Below are 21,728 nucleotides of genomic sequence, written 5' to 3' on the forward strand. Positions count from 1 at the left end.
GAAGAACTCTTCTAAAATGGGGTTCTTGAATATTAGACTCTTTCAGGCTTTGTGCTTTTTTTTCAATAATTTTATCGATTTCTTTGCAGATATGAAAAATGAAATAATAAAAGCCTCTTGAATTTGAAAATGCTTCTTTACAGATTAGGAATTGGTGTTCTGATGGCAGGCCTTTCTTTCCACTAGTCCTCTTCGGCTAAAGATCCACAATGTTTTTACTGGTCTTGGTTTCTTTTATTTTCCAAAAATCATAAAGCAGGCCAGGATAATATAATTACTGTACAAATGAATTTGAAAGATATTTCAAAAAGGGTGCAAAACTTAAAAAAACCCAAAAAACCAAATCTGTTTCATTTAAAAGCAACTGATCCATGTTTAAATCTAATAAAATCTGCAAAGAAAAAAATGACAAAGAAAAAAAAGCTAACAATTATTTCAAGTTGTTTCTTTCTTTTGAAATCATAAATGATCTCCATTTTTCTTTTGTTGCAATACTTGGGGAATGCTATAATCTTCTACACGATGTTTCTTATTCATGCGTTACTTATCAGCCTACATTTTATGACTCAGAACTCTACAGAAACAGAAATATGATGAAAGATAAAGGCTAAATGACCCATTCAATCTGCCCATCCAGAGCATCCACTATTCATTATACGTTTATATGTATGTTTTATTTGTGATATATTCAAAAAGACTCCTGATGCAAGCCTAGAGGCTGAAAGTCATCTGTGTCGAGTCTGATGAAAGTTCAAAATTAAAGTGATTACATTGCCTTCGACATCTCGTTGTTCTTCTTGGTCATCTCCACAGTGTGTGGTGTTTCTGAGTATTGTGGAGGTTGTTCTTCCACTGTCTACTTTTGCTGAATCAATATCTGATGACTCCAAAATAACTGAAAGAGGTGTGATTTGATTTTATAAAATTCTATTTTATAAAAACCCATTTATGCATTGTAACTATGGCAAATGAAAACCTGTAAACTGTATATTATATTTGTTTAACCTGTAACTTGTTCTGAGCACTTTGGGGAGAACGGAATAGAAAACAAATTAAATACATAAATAAATTTATACATATAAATCAGTATTTTTACAGTTTCTACATGTTTTTTCTATAAACTCCCCTTCAACAGTTAGCAGTGTTAAATGTGGCCCCCTTCCGAATAGCTCTTCAAGGTCTTTGTGGGCCAATGGTATCAAGACCAGCTTAAAAGGTTCCCAGTGTGATGTACTCTTCTCAAAAATTTGTGGTAAGGCTCTAAAAACTTTCGTGAACCCACATCTTGAGCTGTTAACAAAATACACAGCAAAAAGCCCCATACTGGGAATAAATAGACAATGACAAGAAGTAAACGTAAGAAGGCAGATCTGAAAGCACAAATTTTGGGCTGAACCTCGGAAGAGATGATAGTGTTCCTGGTAAGACCCAAAAGGGATATTCATGTTAGAAGAGGACTTACCTATAGGCCAGTGGTTCCCAATCCAGACCTTAGGGCATATCCAGTCAGTTAGGTTTTTTGGATATTCACAATGAATATGCATGAGACATTTGTATATCAAATTTATCTCCTAAATATGCATTTTGGATATCCCGAAAACCTGAATGGATGGGTGTGCCCTAAGGACTGGGTCCTGTGGGCAACATTAATTTTAACTTCTGCCTAACATATACTAGAGATTCAGTATATTTTTGAGTTGGGGTCTGGATTTACCCAGACATGTCCTTTTTTTGGAGGACTGTCCAGGCGTCCGGACGGGTTTTCAAAACCAGGTAGTTTATCCAGGTTTTGAAAAGCGCTGAGCTCGGGGCCACATCTGTGCATGCGTGTAATATTATCGTGTCACATCCGTGCATATGCAGATGCCCTCCAGACGGCTCCAAAGAGACAAGGTTTGTGTGGGGCCAAGGGTTGGCGGGCGGAACAGGGTGGGGCCATACATCCTCTTTTTAAAAAAAAATAAAAATCTGGTAACCCTATTTTTAGTGAACCTAATTCAGATTATAAACTTGAGTCCTGGATCAGAATTCTGTTAGCATTTCCCAGCCCTATCCTTGAGGCATATCTATCAAGTCAGAGTTTCAGGTCTGTCACAATGCATGAGGTAGAAAATATTTGAGGCCTAGTACATGCAAATCTAACACAAAAGCTACTTTCCTCGTCTCTCATTCATGGATATATTATTTACCTTTTTAAATTTTAAAATCAAACGTGAATAAAGTTTGTCTTACCTAAAAGTCTTTATATGTCCATTGGCACAGAAACATGCAAGGCAGATACTATTACTCATTGTTACTATATCCCCGCGCAGAACAAATGAAGTCTCTGTTATATTGTGTTTATAAATGCAGTTCTGGGATGGCAATACGATTACTTTTGCTTGCTTTTCTGAGCATATGACGGCATATTGGTTTTCACTGATTTCCTGAGAGGACGAAGGGGAGACTGAAACTGGCCGCCGCTTTTTCAATTTCTCTTTGTCGTCTTTGTCTTCGGGCATATTGGGCTCTCTCCAGGATTCATAGGGTGGTGGAATTAAACATCCTGTAGTGTCCAGAAAGGCCATTCTCAGGATTGCCCCTTTTAGTCTCAGTATGGTTCCTATAATGCCAAAGGTACACAAACCCTAAGAATTAATGCAAAATTGTTTTATCTTCCAATGTAGACATTTAAAAGTATTTTTGTAAGGCTACAAAATGCCCAAAGTTTCCATATTTTCAATCATGCAACATCCTTTTCACCAATTTCCAATATTCCTAGTTGAACTTAGCTTTGGCTAAGAGAAATCCTCCTATATACAGAGGTGAATTTAGAAGGGTTAGGTGCTGTTGGTATGTGTATAAAGCAAATTTATATATGCAAAGTGGTATATGCCCTATAGGTAGCAAAATGTATTTAGTTGTGTATGATGATAGCACATATAACTGTGTGTGATTTAGGAGGACATTTAAGGCCAGATTCTATATATGGCACCAGCTACAAAAAACAGTGCTTGTGACGTGTCAATCACGCTTAAGCACTATTTAAAGAATCATGGCTAACAGCACCTACCACAAAACTTAGGCATCTGCAATATAGCCCAGGGTTTTACTAAGGGCTAGATTCACAAAGCAAACCGATCGTGTGCTGATCGGTTTGAGACCCTTTTGCGACCAGATTTCCCTCGGGCCCCATTCACTAACCTCTCCTGCGATCTGCTTCGAATCCATTCATGCAAATAGTAATATAGTAGATGACTAAACTAAACTAAACCTTAAGTTTATATACCGCATCATCTCCATGGATGTGGAGCTCGGCACGGTTTACAAGAACTTAAAATATAGGAAGAGAAGGAAAAATAAGGTTTACATGAACTTATATATAGAAGAGAAGAGTAAGGGGGGATAGAATTACATTTTAGTGAAAAGCCAGGTTTTCAGTTGCTTGCGGAATAATTGGAGGGAGCCAGGTTCCGCAGCGGGGTAGTAAGGTCGTTCCAAAGGCCTGTGATTCTGAAGAGAAGGGATTTTCCCAGTTTGCCTGCATAGCGAATACCGTGTAGAGAGGGGAAGGATAGTTTATACCTTTGGGCGGGTCTGGTAGAGTCAGGACTCGAGGAGTTATAAGAAAGTGGGATTAAGGGAGGGAGGATGCCGTGAATGATCTTAAAAGCCAGGCAGGAGCATTTGAAATAGATTCTGGAAATCACTGGGAGCCAGTGAAGTTTGGCTAGGAGTGGGGAGACATGGTCAGACTTGCATTTTGCAAAGATCAACTTGGCTGCAGTATTCTGGATTAGCAGAGTCTTTGAAGACTTTTTTTTGATAGGCTTAAGAACATGGCATTGCAGTAGTCTAGTTTGGAGAGGATGATGGATTGGACAAGGATGGCGAAATGTTGTTGGCGAAAATAGGATCTTACTTTCCTCAGCATGTGGAGGCTGAAAAAGCATGATTTAGCCAAGGAATTGAGGTGGTCATTGAGGGAGAGAGAAGAATCGATAATGATGACAAGGACCTTGCTTGAGAACTCAAGCTGCAGTGCAGCACCTGAGGGTAGTGCAAAGAGGGTGGGCAGGTGTTCTAATTTTGGGCCGAGTCAGAGTAATTTTGTTTTTGATTCATTCAATTTCATCTGTACCGAGAAGGACCAGGAATGGAGTCTCATTATGCAAGCTGTAATGTTCTCGTGGAGGTTGGTGAGGTTCTGGTCTGTCTCAAGGAGGACAAGGATGTCATCAGCGTATGTGTAGATTGTTTTAAAGGGGGATAATTGGAGGAGATTCAGGGAGGACATATAGATGTTAAAGACAATAGGGGATAGGGGTGATCCTTGAGGGACACCGCAAGATGGTGTCCAAGGAACGGACATGGTGCCATTGGTGTTGACAGTGTAGGAGCGAGAGCGTAGGAAGTTTGAGAACCACTTTAGGACGGTGGAGTCAATTCCTATCTTGGAAAGTTGATAAAGTAGTATGTCGTGGTGGACAACATCGAAAGCTGCAGAGAGATCGAATTGTAATAGGACAGTGAATTTGTTACGAGAATGTAGTTGTTGCACCATAGAAAGTAAGAAAACTAGGAGGGATTCGGTGCTGAAGCTGGGTCTGAAGCCATATTGGTAGGGATGGAGGATGGAGAATCTCTCTAGGAAGATAAAGACCCGAATGGTCCATCTGGTCTGCCCAATCTGATTCAATTTAAATTTTTTAAATTTTTTCTTCTTAGCTATTTCTGGGCAAGAATCCAAAGCTCTACCTGGTACTGTGCTTGGGTTTCAATTGCCGAAATCTCTGTCAAAACCTACTCCAGTCCATCTACACCCTCGCAGCCATTGAAGCCCTCTCCAGCCCATCCTCTCCCAAATGGCCATATACAGACCGTGCAAGTCTGAATATGAGGTGAAACGCAAGCAAAGTAGGCAGGGACTCAATTCACAACACAAAATTTCACATCTGAATAGGCTGGTTGATCAACTGAAGAAGTGACTGCTGGGGACCAGCCAAAAAAGTCTTTCTGACTCTGGAAGCCCTGCTCGCCGCCCTCCCCTGCCTGCTCTCTCTGAATCGCCGCCCCGTTTTTCTCCTGCCTTTGTTTCCCTGAATCTCTCCTGCCCTTCCCCGCCCTGCGAACCCATGGTTTTAACCCGTGGGTTTAAAGTGGGTTAAAACAACGGGCTCGCATGGCTAAAAACTAATAATAAAAGTTTAAGAAAAAAAAAAAAAAAAGATCGCAGCTCCGACGGGCATGTGCAAACCATCTACAGATGGTCTGCGCAATCGTGGGGACCGCAGAAAAGCAATCCGTGTCGGCAGATGGGGGCGTTCCTCCGATCGCCCCCATCTGCATATTTTAGTTTCTGGAATTCGTCGAACCTGCCTGGATCGGGCCCGATCTGGCTCCTAAGGTCCTTTTTGCCCTTAACTACACCTACTTCGACCATTAGGTGGCTTTGTGTAGACACAATTAAGACACCTACTTTTTAAAATGAGTTTTCAATTGGTTTTTAACAGCGTGGTCAATTACCGAGCCAATTAAAACAATTGAATTAGGTAGTGGTAGGGCAGCTACTGCCGCTTATGGCGCCGTTTGTAGAATCAAGCCTTTAAAAGTGTATTACAACAGCAATACATGTATCCTGGAAAATTTTCCTGCCAGCTCTAACACCTGGTTCAAATTGTATCTTATTATAGGCCAACTTTTCATTTCAGCCTGAGTTTGTGAAGCCAGATTGAGGAGGGAACTATGCTTACCTTTCTGGTACTGAAAACTACCTTGAATTTAAATGAATGAGATTTTGGGGAGGGCAGCTCTTTAATTGCCTCCTCTTGGATTTGCAGTTTTGCAGATTATGCCATTTATATGTGTAAGTAGCAAAATTACTGCTTAGACACATAAGTAGCATTGCTTGTACATGCAAAGTTCTATATGATGCCACTTAGTTTTTGTATATTCCCTTTCCATAATGGCTCATTTTGATATGTCCACAGCATATACATATTTTTTTCATAACTTTACATCCCTTTTATAAAAAGCTCCATGTACATCATGCCTTTAAGAAAATACTATTGCAGTTCTACACACACAGACCTAGACACCTGTTTTCTGAATTAGACATCCTATATTATTATTATTTAGAGCTTCTATACTGCTAGTAATGACTGGTGAGTCAATTCAGAGCAGTCTACATGAGCTTCTGCAAAGGCACTACAATACATGAGCTTCTGTAAAGGTGTTATGATATATTAGCTTCTATAGAGATGTTACTATACCTGTGTATCAGTTCACAACCATTCATTAAGAGTGACACAGAATTGATCTTTCAGAAGACCAGTTATTTAAGGCCCTCAGTAAATCCCTTCGGCAATACAGTACTCCCCTGATGTTCGCGGGGGTTCCGTTCCAGGAACCCCCGCAAATGTTGAAAAACCGCGAATACAATTTTTAGCAGGGGAGGCAGGAGAGGGCAGCCGGAGTGCCGGCGAGTGAAGGAAATCACTCGTGGTATGCTCCGACCGCCTCTTCCTGTGCCAAAGTCGGGCCTCACCAATCAGGAGCTGCGTGTCAAAGCAGTGATTTCCTTCACTCGCCGGTGCTCCGGCTGCTCTCTTCTGCCTGGTCATTCGCGGTCGGAAAATACCATGAATGACTGGGACCGCGAATCGTGGACTGCAAATTCGCGGGGAGCACTGTATATAACATTAATGGAAAAATGTCTTACCCTTTTAAAATACTAAGCGCGCCTTTGTAAAAGGACCCATTAATTACACATGAAAATAAAACTAGGCATACAACACATCAAAGATAGTAAAACGAGAGGGTTTCTGAACAGCATCCTTGATAACAGTGTGAGCTGAAGTTCTGTTGTATATACTGTACATACCACTGGGGGAGACAATAACTGGCTGAAGAAGTCGTTGCTCTCCTCCTGGGGGAAGGTTGAGTACAACAGCTAGTACCGTACCCAGCGTAGTCCCAACCCATAAACACGGGGAAGTTGATGCGTCGGACTTCCGGGTGAAAGTCTCACAGAAATGCAGTGCTGAAATTGCTTCCCGGGATTCTTTGTCTATGCTGGTTACACTTGAACTCCGAGATCGGCTAAAGTTGTTGTCTCTGACATCTAAAAGCATTTCAACTAAATTAAAAAGATGTTCAAAACAAAATTTCATGCTGCTATTGAAAATAAAATGGGCACAAACATGCAAATTTTAAAAATACCACAAGGACAATGTTAAAATGTGCAAATGTGGTACGATTTGTAGAGTCTGCTTCAATTCATTTGCACTTCTGATTTTAGAAAAAACTGGAATAAAGGAAGAGGTTACCACACCGTACTTACCAAATTGATTTTGACAAAAATCAGAAACAGGAGCATAACATAAGCAATCTTTCCTTAAAAAAGCACTATAATATAATTTCTTGTATTTTACTAGTGCAAGTGTACTTTTGGCCTAATGTTCCAACATTCTACAAGCTATTGTCTTCTTGTTATAGGGACCCTATTAAAACTGAAAATAGGGTATAGGAATTTGAAAATTAAATTATACTAAAAACAGTGGTACAATGCATTGAGTGTGAAAGGGAAAATAATCCATTGTACCATATCTTTTATTTTACTTCCATCTTCTCTATCCTACAGTAGCAAAGATATGCAAATTTAACTAAAAAAGGTTTATCAGCTTCTCAACAACTTGCCTAATTCCCTGTTGAAATGATCACATCTAGACTACTGCAATTCACTTTTGCTGGGTTTTACTAAATGCTGTTATAGGTTTTTAGTAAGGGCTGGCGAGGTAAATGCTCTCACATAGGAATTCTATGAGCGTCGGAGCATTTAGCTTGCTGGCCTGCACTAAAAACCTGTTGCACCGTTTAGTACAAGGAGCCCTTAATTTATGGTTGCCTTCTAGGCTGCTGAAGAAACTACAACTTATTTAAAATAATATAGCATGTCTGATTTTTAAAATTAAAAACATCAGTGTTCCTAAACCTCTTATTAAGCTTTATTTGTTTCCCATATGAACTCGTATAATCTTTAAGGTAGCAAGTGTTGTTTTCCAAACCTTTCATGGATTTACATCTGAGTTTGTGGTTAATTTGTTAGAAAAACCATCATTCAGATGATTGTCTTGATTACAAGAACAATTTTTATTATGTTATCCCCCTATTAAGGACATACACTATAGATCAGGGGTGCCCAAATGGTCGATCGTGATCGACCAGATCGCAGTAACATGAGTCGATCACATTGCCTTTGCGATCTTGTTATTCCTGCCTCCCCGAACCAGGCCAGGCACATACAAGTGCCGGACCCACAAGACTTCACCTCCGATGTCAATTCTGACGTCAGAGAGGAAGTTCTGGGCCAGCCAATCGCTGCCTGGCTGGCCTGGAATTTCCTCTCCATCTGAATTGACGTTGGAGGTGAAGGCTTGTGGGCCCGGCGCTTGTATGCGCAAGGTCTGGCTCGGGGAAGCATGGAGAAATTGGCATGGTGGCTTAGGGGATGGGGGTTGGGCTAGGCGGCAGGGAGAGAGAAAGAATCGGGGTAGTGGAGAAATCAGTGCAATGGCTTGGGGGGGCAGGGGGAAAGAGAAAGAAAGGCAGGCAGGGGGGACAGAAAAAAAACAGAAATAAAAAGGGGGGCAGGGGGAGAGAAAAAGAAAGAAAGGCAGGCAGGGGGGAGAGAGAAAGAAAGACAGGGAGGGGAAGAGAGAAAGAAAGACAGAAATAAAAAGGTGGGGCAGGGGGAGAGGGAAAAAAAGAGAGACATAAAAAAAAGGGGGGGAGAAAAAAGAAAGAAAGAAATATTGGATTTACAGAAGGAAGTTTTGAGAATTTTTATTTGCTGTTTATATTTTGCACTATGGCCCCCTTTTACTAAACCGCGATAGTAGTTTTTAGCATTGGGAGCTGCAAGGGGCATTCAGCGCAGCTCCCTGAGCTAAAAACCACTATCACGGTTTAATAAAAGGGGAGGGGGTATATTTGTTTATTTTTGTATAGTTGTTACTGAGGTGACATTGCATATTTTAAAGTCATCTGCCTTGACCTCTTTGAAAAAAAACCCCGAATATAAATTATAATTAACATTTTCTCTGCATACAGTGTGCTTTGTGTTTTTTAAAAATTTTATTGTTGGTAGATCATTTTGACTCGGTCATTTTAAAAGTAGCTTGCAAGCCAAAAAAGTGTGGGCACCCCTGCTATAGATGATTATTCGATTGTTTGCTTACATATCAAGTGACATTACATTACATTACATTAGGGATTTCTATTCCGCCATTACCTTGCAGTTCAAGGCGGATTACAAAATAATTATCCAAAATGTATTACAACAAGAACTTACAAAAAAAAAAAAAATGGTCATTTTCAAAAAGAGTGAGAAATGGGTAAGGTTATTTGTTTGGGGTAGTTGGCTTTAGTGAGAGGTGGAGTTTGAGACTTGCGGTATTATTTCTTTTTTCAGAGTTTTCTTGAAGAGTATGGTCTTTATTTCTTTTCTAAAAGTCTTGTAGTCGAGGGATGCCGTCAGTAGATTGTCGATTTGGTTGTCTAGTTTGGCTGCTTCAGTGGCCAGGAGGCCATCATATAGTTTTTTCCGTTTGACCTCCTTAATTGGGGGATATGAGAATGGGGTGTGAGTTTTCCTATGTCTGGTTGCGGACATCTATTTGGAATTCATTAAAACAGAATCAAATTACTTGCCTCTTCACAGAAATCTGAAAACTTTTTTGTCTGATACATTTTAAAAAACTTCTGTAGGTTTTTTTTTTTTTGAGAATATTTCTTTTTATATATTAGCGTCTTTTCTGGTTTTAAGTTGTAATTCTCAATGATCATACTGGGTTAATTTGATTGTAAACTCCCTTAGACCTTGTGTTGGGACTAAGCGATAAACAAGCTCCGTATTATATTAATCTGCATATCTTTGCTCAATTGCCACAGCTAAAAGTAGAAGACATCCACTGTGATCCTAAAGCTTTTAAAGTTTTATAGAATGGCTTAAGTCAATAGGCAGCAACACCAATGGGGTATAAAGATTATACATTTTCAAATTCCTGATTAATTGTGAAAGTCCCTTTAACATTAGCTGCAAAGCAAAGTCAATAGCACATATTACAGACAGAATATATTTACAACCACTTCCCACATGTATAATTGGGTTTTATATATAAAGACAGTTATTTATAATATATTGTGTCAGATAAAAGTATGTACAGTGATGAAACACATACTTTTATACATATTAAAAGTAGATGCTCCTGGGGCAGAATTATGGTTTACATAATGCAAATGCATAAGTATAACACTTGGCAGATGTATGTGTATATTTACAACTGCTCCAGAACACTTGTACATATAGCCATATGTTGTTATCACTGCTTAGATGTACCTGTGGCAATTGTATCAGGGGAAACTATATTTGTTCATTTCCTTTATATAATTGTTGCTTTTTATACATCTACTGGTTGCATCCACATAGACAGCTGGTTCTAAAATTACTTCCAAAATGTAATTTGTCATGTATTCAGAGTACAAAGCAATATCTTTTGAAATGGAAGATCCCCCTGCAAATTGGTTAGATTGAGAGCTGTTAACCAGCGTCACACCATTTTGTCGTCTGCCAGCTCTTTTTGGACATCAGACATTGCCATAGGCCGTGTGACGACTTCTATTCCGCTTCATCCTGGAAGCTGGATGAGACTGAGAAGCTGATCCTTGGATGTCTTAACTCTTGAATATGCGCAGGCTGGATGGACCATTTGGGTCTTTATCTGCTGTCATCTACTATGTTACTCTGTTACTTCGGTTTAAATCAGACAGCTGTGCCCAAGGATCTAGATCTGGCAAATCACGGCGCACGTTCTCTTTTCATTTTAGAACATCTACTGTAAAAAAAATCTAAAGCTTTCACAATCTTTATGAAATGGATAGAAAAGGGGGAGTAATCCAGCTATGAGTTTTCTATGCTACCCTGATACCAAGCACAAAGCCACATTTAAAAATATAAGATTCTAAGATGGGAGGAATATTTAACTTAAAAAAAAAAGAGAACAAAAATAAAATTTAGTTCCTGAAAACTATTTTCCTCCTCTCATGGTTTCCACAATCCATTTCATAAAACCAATAACACACTTGAGGGCAGCAGATTGTTATGAATATCAATAATTCATAGGTGGTCTTGTGCTAGACAAACCAACTGAAGAATGCCTATATTCTTAACAAAACCTGTCTCGCTGTGCCTTATTGTTAAATAGATTGAATGCTTTTCATCCAATTTGCAGGAAAAAGATATTAAGGAAGAAAAAAACAACATTCAATATTTGCAGTTAATTCAACCAGCACTTCATCACTGGATTAAAGGGGGAACACATTAGTTTCGTTTATGAAAACCGGCAACATTTTGTATATTATCCCTGCAAAATAAGCTTGTAGCATCAGGTCACAATTTGAAGAAATTATTTATATTATCTGTCTCGTCATGCCGCACTAGCCTTTCAATGATGCTCAGGGTAGAAAATGAACATTTACTGGACTCAAATTCTGTTTAAGAGGTCATTAATTAAGAGCACATATTCTGCTGCAGGGACCTTATGAATAAAATGGAACGTGTGGCAGACCGAGCAGTTACTGAACTTTTATATTCCTTACACATCATGTTTGTATAATAAAACACCATTACTACATAAGCTGTATATTAGCTGGTGAGTTTCCATATGAACCAACGGAATTTAATGAGTTCATATAGAAACAGACTATTAGTAGAGAAGAGGGATTCATTGGTAGACTGTATTATAAAACTATATAAGAACTGTTTTGTTTTGTTTTTAATTGACAAAGAAGTTTCTTCCTGCTCCTTTGGGCTTTCAGTTTAAATAGAACAAAGGCTAGGATCAAGCACCCTACACCTACATTTGCAACTATCCGGGAATTCTCTAACTTGCATCCCTTCCCTTCCCATCTCACCTCAGTTCAGTTATTGGCCTGCTGAACAGAAAGCTGACCCCCCTCTCCAGTGACAATCATCACTGCTGCCACCATAAACCACTGCGCTCTCACCAAACCAAGGTCCTCCAGGGTCTGCCTTAGAAACCCTGATGGTTACAGTTACAGTTTCTAGTGGTCTCATTGGGACAGCTCCACAGTCAACATGGTTGCCGGGGCCTCTTGCAGCAATCCCATGATAATACTGTAAGAGATCACAGCAACTATTTTGAAACTGGAACCGGCATGAGCAATCCTCAGTCGCTCCTGCTCATTCTGACTCCAATCTCAAAATGGCTGCCATAACCTCCCATGGCAGTCTCACAAGACTATTGTGGGAAGTTGTGGCAGCCATTATGTCTGCAGAGCCAGCTTGGGCAAGAGTGAATGGCGATCATTGTTAAATCGCAAGAGGATTGTGAAAAATTGCAAGAGGACCTTGTGAGACTGGAAGTCAAAATGGTAGACGATGTTTAATGTGAGCAAGTGCAAATTGATGCATGTGGGAAAGAGGAACAGAACTTTAGTTACATGATCCTAGGTTCTATGTTAGGAGTCATTGCCCAGGAAAAGGATCTAGGTGTCATTGTTGAGGATAAGTTGGAACCCTCAGCTTAATGTGCAGTGGTGGCTAAGAAAGCAAATAGAATGTTAGGAATTATCAGGAAAGGAATGGAAAACAAAGATGAAAATGTTATAATGCTCTTGTATTGTTCTATGTTATGGCTGCAACTTGAATAATGTGTGCAGTTCTGGTTGTCGTATCTCTAAAAAGATATAGCGGAATTAGAAAAGGTACAGAGAAGGGCGACGAAAATGATAAAAGGTTTGGGACGACTTCCCTATTAGGAGAGGCTAAAGCGGCTAAGGCTCTTCAACTTGGAGAAGAGATGGTTCAGGGGGATATGGTAGAAGTCTATAAAATACTGAGTGGAGTGGAAAGGGTAGATGTGAATCGTTTGTTCCAAAAATACTAGGACTAGGGGGAATATGATGAAGCTACTAAGAAGTACATTTAAAACAAACTGGAGAAAATATTTTTTCACACAACGTATAATTAAACTCTGGAATTTGTTGCTGGAGAATATGGTGAAATCAATTAGCTTAGCGGGGTTTAAAAAAGGCTTAGATCATTTCCTAAAAGAGAAGTCCACAGACTATTATTGAGATGGATAAGCAGCATAAAATCTGTTTTACTACTTGGGATCTAGCTAGGTACTTGGGACCTGGGTTGGCCACTGTTGGATCTCTGGTCTGTCCTAGTATGGCAATTCTTATGTTTCTGCCCTGATGAGACCATTAGACCACCAGAACTTGTATGGTAGGCCTGGGAATAGTCTACAGGTAGTGGCTTTCGGATAGGGAAGGGGGATCAACTTTCTTTCAGGAGGGCCAGGGGATGGGGACAGGGATGCAGATGATTGGATGCATTTTTGGTTATGGCCAAAACTGTGGAGTGACTTTAGATCACATTTTCAATTTTGGTCAAAACTAAAAAACACGGTTTTGGATGTCCTCTATATGTGTATGCATGTATGTATCTATCTTGTATATTTGATTTTTGTCAGTCATCTAAATTCTATTTTCTGTCTTCTACAATTTCATCTAAAGAACACTAGCTTTGCCAGGGGTATATACAGTAGGAGGGTGGATATCACACCATTCATTATATGCTGGAAGCCAATGCAGCTCCTTCAATGAAGGGTTACATGAGAACCCATTGGACAGCCTACAAGTAATGGGGACTACAGAATTCTGAAGTATTCTTCTATAGTTAATGGAATTTTAAGTCCTTACCTAGATGGCCAGGTCAGGATGTGGAGAATTCCTAAAAATGTTACAAAAGATTATGCCAAATGTAGAACTACTTAAAAAATACATGCAAGGACATGAAGGAGTCCACAGCCATGCCTCTCCATACACAGATAAAAGGCATCCCCCAGCAAATGTGTTGCATGTGTGTCTTCCCTATGTGCAGTCTTTTGAAATCGTAGCTTCCACTGGACATGAGGCATGGCTATGCTCTCTTTAATGTCCTCGCACGTATTTTTAAAGTAGTTCTACATTTGGCATAACCTTTTGTAATTTTTTTTTTTAAATTCTTCACATCCTGACCTGGCCATCTGGGTTCCTCGCTCCGTGCCCTTTCTAAAATAGGGCTCAAAACTCCGTAAGATTGAGAATGCACAAACATATGCTCCATTAACTATAGAAGAATACTTCAGAATTCTGTAGCCCTCACTACTTCTAGGATTTCCATTGGATTCTCATGTAATCCTTCATTGAAGCTGCACTGGCTTCCAGCATATAATGGTGTGATAACTACCCTATTACTATATACCCCTGGCAAAGCTAGTGTTCTTTAGATTAGTGGTTCCCAACCCTGATTTGGAGGACCACCAGCCAGTCAGGTTTTCAGGACAGCCCTAATGAATATGCATGAAAGAGATCTGCATGTAATGAAGATGATAGGAATGTACATCTGCCCCATGCATATTCATTAGAGCTATCTCGAAAACCCGACTGGCTAGTGGTCCTCCAGGACAGGATTGGGGACCACTGCTTTAGATGAAATTGTAGAAGACAGATACAGAACCAGATTTTAGATTACTGACAAAATCAAATATACGAGAGATATATATACATGCATAAACACACACGCACATACACAGGACAACTAGTCTGACATCATTTTGTTCATAATGTCCTTACCAGCAATTTCCCAGATTTAATATTTAAATAATTTACATATGTTTGAAATGAAAGAGATGCCAATGGCTTTTACTGTCTTAAAGTGCTACAGATCATTTTAAATATGGCTAGCTTTTTTTTAATATATATATATATAATTATTCTCTGCCCTCCTTTTGATATATTTTTTGTGACTGGACTGTCTTGGTTGAATATAACTGCTGCTTTTGTGCCAAGTAGGTTATGCTGCCCTTTATTGCCATTTTCTTGCCTCCCATAGTGATAGACTGCAGATAGGTGTGTTTTTTTTTATATCTATGTTGCATTATAACTAAACTCTCCAACTAAAACAGAGTTATAGACTTTAATTATATAAATCGTAGCTATTAACTATGACTCACCCTGAACAAAAACTTGTGTGGATTGGAACGGAATGCATAAACGTAATCATTTTGGCACTTAATTTGCTATGCACCTGTAGTGAAAGTTGAGCTATAATAAAAATGAATTCCTCTGGAAGCCACATGAGGGTGCAGAATACAGGTAGAGTGCAAGATCTTGTGAGATCCTCGGTTACATTAAAATATCAGTTCAGAATAAAGCTATGATCTGATTATGCTAACATATCTATAATATCTGAAAAGAAACTGTGGTTACATTTGTTGACAGGGCTGGCTTAAGGGGTGAGTCAATGGAGCACTGGATCAATGCATCAAAGGCATTCTTCACTTGCATTTTGCTGGCACCGCTGTTGAATTTAAAGCTGAGAACCAGCGTTTAGTTGTCCTTTCAAGAACAGAGGAAGTGCTGATTTTCTTCAGCACAATGCAGAAAAAAAGCATAGTGGCAGAAGTGAAGAAACATGCTCCTGGCATTGTATAAAGGATTATGTAAGGGTTCATAAGGGGCCTCACAGAGGGCCTGTTAAACCACATTAAGATTGCACGTAGGGAATGGTTGTTGCACGGGAGGATGCAGCCGAAATGTTCCCTTCAGGAATCTGGTTATGTCAGGATGGGAAGCTAAAGACCTTTTCTCTACCTGAGCTCTAAAGCACAAGATACTTGCCACCTGCACCTTGAGAGAATCAACTGCCAGGACTTTTTCAAGACTGTTCTGAAGGAACAACAGGATTATGGGTATAGGAGCTGTGTTTGGCACTGAAAAATGGGTATGGGAGCTGTGTTCAGCGCTGAAAAATCTTACAGTACTTAACATATGTTGTAAAAGTCTCTAGCTTCTTGGATCATAGAAGGGTAGTTATGACTATCTTTGAATATCCTTTCTGTGCTAAGGCTGCACATTCAAGAGCCATTCCTTAAGACCAATGTGTTCCAGGTCCTTCAGGGTAATTGGTCCCTGTGACGGAAGTAAGGGCAGCCTGAGACTTATGTCCCATTGTAGCTGCACTAGATCCTCATACCATGGATGATGTGGGCAATCCGGCGCCACTAAATCACCAGCCTATGATGGGTCGTTATTCTTTGAATGACCAAGCCTATCACTGGCCACAGGGAATACACATACAACAGCTATTCTGTTGGCCAAGGATGGACTAAAGTGTCTATACCAGTGCTTCTTAGATTAAATTGCCAGCTGAAGTACCGAGAGACTTTCTTGTTGGCCACTGATGCCATCAGATCAATTGCTAGCCTTCCCTAGTGCTTCACAATTTGTTGAAAGTACTCTGGGACAGAGACCATTCCTCCAGATCCAGGGTCTGGTGATTGAGAGAGAGTTGGCTTCTACATTGATCACTCCTGCTACATGTGCTGCTGATATGGCTTCTAGGTAGGCTTCTGCTCAACAAAACAACAATTGGACCTTCAATTTTAATGGAGCACTCTTGGTGTATCCTTGTCTGTTGATGTAAGACACTGCTGTGGCATTGTCTGAGAAAACCCTGACTGCTTTGCCTTACAGGAACTTTTCGAGGGCCTCCACAATGACCTCCCCAGCTGTACAGACTGGCATCCATCATCAGAATCACCCAAGATGAAATGCAGAGAGTTAAGTCCACCAGCGCAGACTTTGACACACTTCTGTCGTCCAGGGCAACTGCCTCTGGAGCAGATCCATTTGCGGAGATCAGTGGGAAATTTGTGCACTCTGATGAGGACGTGGGTGAGCTTTTGCCCAAAGCACCATGTCTATGGTCACTACAATGGACCCCAGCAACTGCAGGTAGTGTCAAGCTGTAGGAGCTGGCATTGTCAGGATCTCCAAAATCTGGCGTCTTAGCTTCAATTTGTGTGCTTCCAGATGGAAAGCACGGCCCTCTGCCATTTTAAAAAGAATCAATGACACCCACAAAGAAGGGTACACTCCAGCAGAACTGGGACAAATGATTCTTTATTTAATAAAAGACCCAACACTGCCAGTGTTTCGATTCTTGATCTGCCTTAGGAGTCTTTTTGGTTGTCTGTCATATATACAATAAACCTCTGTGAGTTTGCGGTTCGCGGACTCAGTAATTTGTGGTATTTTCCGACCGCTACTTCCTTGTGCTAAAATCATGGTTACACCAATCAGGAACTGCTTTGACACGCTATCTGGTGTGTCAAAGCAGCTCCTGACTGGTGTAACCTGACTTTAGTACCAGGAAGAGGCGGTCGGAAAATATCACAAATGATTTTCAGCACCTGCCGGTTACCCAGCTGCCCTCACAGTCTTTTTGGTTGTCTGTCTTATAATTTTTTTAACTAATTGACTCAATATCAAATCAAACCGTTTCCCACGTTCAGCATTCGGCAAAAGCTTTCTAGAGGAGGAGCTAGACAACTTGTGCCACTGTCTGGTGACCTTTGGCTTTGTACGGGGCTCTGATCAGCCAGTTGTCCAAGTATGAATAAACCTGAATCCCTGCTTTGCGCAGATAAACTGCAGCTACCACCATCACCTTTGTAAAGGTGAGAGGTGCCATTGCTAACCCGAAAGGGAGTGCTGAAAACTGGAAGTGCCTCTCCAGTACATGGAACCTGAAAAATGTTCTGTGTTCCAGAAATATGGGCATTTGATTCCAGTGGCTCGGTATGGAAATGGGAGTAGGAACGTTGTTTGGTGGTTTGCAGTTGAAGACATGACCAAGGGGTGTTTTGAGGCATATTTCATCCTGAGAGCAGAGGGACCTGTTCGGCATATATGGAGGAATCTTGGTTGTCATGTAGCCTAGTGCCATGTTGTACAGGAATTTGAATGCTATCATCAGGCCCTTGAAGACAAGTTTGGCTACGGGCAGCCAGTGAGCCGACGATAGAGCTTGGAAGACTGGGTCATGGGCATGTGTTTTTTTTTTTAGAAGTCCTATTGCCATGTTTTGTACACTTTAGAGACGTTGTACACTCTTTGCCGTGAGACCGTTGAATAGGGCATTGCAGTAATCCATGCAGGAGAGTTCTAAGGCATAGAGTAGTTAGGTGAAGTCAGACTCTGAAAAGTAGATCCTTATTTTTCAGAGTTGTCGCAGGTAGTAAAGTGAGGCAGATACTACCTGAGAGATATTAACATAAGAACATAAGATTTGCTGCTGCTGGGTCAGACCAGTGGTCCATCGTGCCCAGCAGTCCGCTCATGCGGCGGCCCTTAGGTCAAAGACCAATGCTCTAACTGAGTCTAGCCTTACCTGCGTACATTCTGGTTCAGCAGGAACTTGTCTAACTTTGTCTTGAATCCCTGTAGGGTGCTTTCCCGTATAACAACCTATGGAAGAGCGTTCCAGACTTCTACCACTCTCTGGGTGAAGAAGAACTTCCTTACGTTTGTACGGAGTCTATCCCCTTTTAACTTTAGAGAGTGCCCTCTCGTTCTTTCCACCTTAGCGAGGATGAACAATCTCTCTTTCTCTTCTACCAAGTCAATTCCCTTCAATATCTTGAATGTTTTAATCATGTCCCCTCTCAGTCTCCTCTTCTCAAGGGTGTAAGATCTGCATGGATTTCTGTTGCCAAGGTGCATGACCTTACACTTTTTGGCATTGAAACTTAGTTGCCAAGTCGTGGACCAATGTTCCAGTAAGAGTAGGTCCTGCGTCATACTGTCTGGCACTGTGCTTTTGCCTACTATGTTGCGTAGTTTGGCAACGGCGAATAATGTAATTTTACCTCGAAGCCCCTGAGCCAGGTCCCTTACGAAGATGTTAAATAGGATCGGGCCCAAGACTGAGCCTTGCGGAACTCCACTGATCACCTCTGACGTTTCGGAGAGGGTACCGTTCACCACCATCCTCTGAAGTCTACCTCTAAGCCAGTTTGATTTTCTAACAATACGTATCCTATGGAATATTTCCCTTATATAAGATCCCTGAATTGAGAGTTGAAATTACTCCATTACCTATACAGTACTATAAATGTACTTGCTCTGTACCTGAGAATAAGATTTTAGTCCTTCCTTAGAGCTCCTTTTACAAAGCCACAGTAGTGGTTACCCCTGTGGCAAATGCACCAAAGCCCATTCAATTCCTTTGTAAAAGAAGCTCTTAATAGCCTGAGTCTGTTTCATTAAATATTAAATAGTGCTGGTTTATGCAGTAGTTAGTGCTATTCTCCCAAATAATATTGATCAATCTATCCTATATAATAAAACGCTAGCCACGTATGTGCACTCCTATTGGCGTGCTTCCATGATCAGTAGGTCTGTGGCCGCAGGAGTGCGCATGCGCGAATCCACTTCACCTACCTACACTGGCCGGAAGGACTGGACCCCAGCGCTGGACATCCTGCTCTCCTGTCGGCTCCTTTCACGAGCCGCACCAGCGTCGGAGAAGGCTTCCGACGCTGGTGGGGATCAAGAGGAGCCACGGCGACACCTCAAGGGGCGGGAAGGGAGCGCCGAAAAAAGACTCCAGCCGCTACTTTCTTCGCGGTCCTGACTCCAAACGCCGATTCAAGCAGCGTGTGCAGCACTCTACACACGCTGCTTCGGGGCCTTCTACTGCCCTGATTTGCTCTGCCGCGTCTCTGATGATGTCATCAGGGACGTGCCAGAGTAAATCAGGGCAGTAGAAGGCTCCAAAGCAGCATGTGTAGAGTGCTGAACATGCTGCTGGAGTCACAGGTTTGTCGGGAAAGGGGAGCAGGAGAGAAGACATGCACAGCCACTTGCAGCAGGGGCTTAGAGGGCAAGAGAGCTGCAATTGGACAGGCTGAGGAAGGAAATATTCAGATAAAGAAGAGCTGAGACTGAAGAAGGAAAGAAAATTGAAGAGACTGAGGTAGGAAATGTTCAGAGATGAGATTGAAGAAGGAAAAAAAATAGGAATAAATACCTACAGGGAAACACAACATCAGGAGCATACAGAGAAAAAAATACAGCATAGAGGTTTGCAGGAATAAGGGACACAGAGAAAGTAGAAGAGAAAAAGAAAGAAGAGAAAAAGAGCAAAGAGACTGGGGATAAGAAAGAGAGCAGACATGCTTGCAGGAGAAAAAGCGAAGCAGTAATGTTACAGCTGGAGAGTGCAAAGTGAGGAAGAAAGCAGAGACAGCGCTACACAGGGAAATGGAGGGGGAGAGAGACAGAAAGAAAAAAAAAAAAAAGACAGACATATATTCTAGCACCCGTTGATGTAACGGGCTTAAAGACTAGTATATTATATTACAGCATTAATTGAAATCTTTAGGTCTTAATTAGTTCTCATTGGCTTTGTTCTTAGAAAATGACACCACACGCTACATGAACCAGTCAGAGATCATTTTATTTGCATAACTGAGACACTATCAAATGTGATTGTTTAGTGTGTTTCAGAGAAATTTTTTTTTTTTTTTTAAAAGCAAGCAAAAAATGAAAATGTTCTAATTAATGTTTTACTTTCACCATGGTCTTTGGAAATTTTATATAGTACATGGTGTGTGTTGATATTTTTTAAACAAGTTAATGCCCTGGTATAGCTGGTATACCATCTCATAGCAAGAGGAAGAAAATCAGTAACTATTAAAGAGAATGTTGATCTTGGAGAAACACCATTAATTACAAGAGTACAAGAAGACAAATCTGCAGACATACCTGAGACACCATGTTTGATGTGATTACATGGATATTGCTAAATATGGCACAAACAACTTATGGCACACACTCTGAGGGGGGCAGAAAGAATGAGAACTGATTTAAGAAAGGATAAGGAGTGATGAAATACTTGGTTAAGTACGAAGCATTGCCAGAAAATGCAAAATCATCAGCATAGGATGACAAAATCTGTAGAAGCAGTATGTGATACATGATGAAGAGCTGATATACACTGAACAGGTGTGAGACTTCAGACTAGGCAAACCATGTGTGGTGCAGTGGTTAGAGCTACAGCATCAGCACCCTGAGGTTGTGGGTTCAAAGCCCTCACTGCTCCTTGTGACCCTGGGCAAGTCACTTAATCCCCTCATTGCCCCAGATACACTAGAGTTTGAGTCCACTGGAACAGATAGGGAAATATGATAAAGTACCTGAATGTAAACCCACTTAGGATATAAGTGGTATATAAATAAATAAATAAATGGTGGTGGTCAGAGAGATGGAGGTATAATCTGTGGAGAATAGGAAACAATCCTGATTCTTTATAGATCACCAATGAGGCCTCACCTAGGGGTCTTTTAACTAAACTGCATAAGCCCTAGCATGTGCTTACCAGACATTAAAAAGCTGGTGCTGGAGTCCTGTGGTAAAATGGACAATTTGCACATGCACAGTGAGTGCTAAAAAAGTATTTTTTATTTTCTTGGAAGGGAGTGTGTTTTGGGGTGGTGAGCAGGCATGACAGCACTAACCAGTTAGCAAGTGAGGCATTGATGTGCGCTAATGGATGAATAAAAAGGATCTGGGAGACATCGTAGACAATAGGATGAAACCTTCCAGCCAATGCGTGGTGGCGGCAGCCAAAAAAGCAAACAGGATACTTGGAATTTTTAATAAAGGGATGGTTAACAAAACTAAGAATGTTATAATGCCCCTGTATCGCTCCATAGTGCGACCTCATCTGGAGTATTGCGTTCAATTCTGGTCTCCTTATCTCATGAATTATATAGTGGTGCTAGAAAAGGTTCAAAGAAGAGCGACCAAGATGGTAAAGGGGATGGAACTCC

General features: G+C 40.8%; 1 protein-coding gene across 11 annotated transcripts in view; it reads right to left on the reverse strand.

The window, feature by feature from the left end:
• Positions 1-21,728, reverse strand: part of STXBP5 (syntaxin binding protein 5) — a 904,657-nt gene that overhangs the window by 31,756 nt on the left and 851,173 nt on the right. For 7 of the 11 annotated variants that reach the window (XM_033939585.1, XM_033939587.1, XM_033939597.1 and 4 more), the window contains 2 exons: positions 6,863-7,102; positions 2,233-2,602 (listed from right to left, as the gene is read on the reverse strand). In XM_033939585.1, the coding sequence (XP_033795476.1) occupies positions 2,233-2,602; positions 6,863-7,102 (610 nt within the window). Of the gene's footprint in view, positions 1-2,232; positions 2,603-6,862; positions 7,118-21,728 lie in introns of all 11 variants that reach the window. The other 4 variants (XM_033939588.1, XM_033939586.1, XM_033939594.1 and 1 more) reach the window with 1 other exon arrangement.

Source organism: Geotrypetes seraphini, chromosome 3, assembly GCF_902459505.1.
Source record: "Geotrypetes seraphini chromosome 3, aGeoSer1.1, whole genome shotgun sequence".
In the NCBI taxonomy this organism is placed as follows: Eukaryota; Metazoa; Chordata; class Amphibia; order Gymnophiona; family Dermophiidae; genus Geotrypetes; species Geotrypetes seraphini.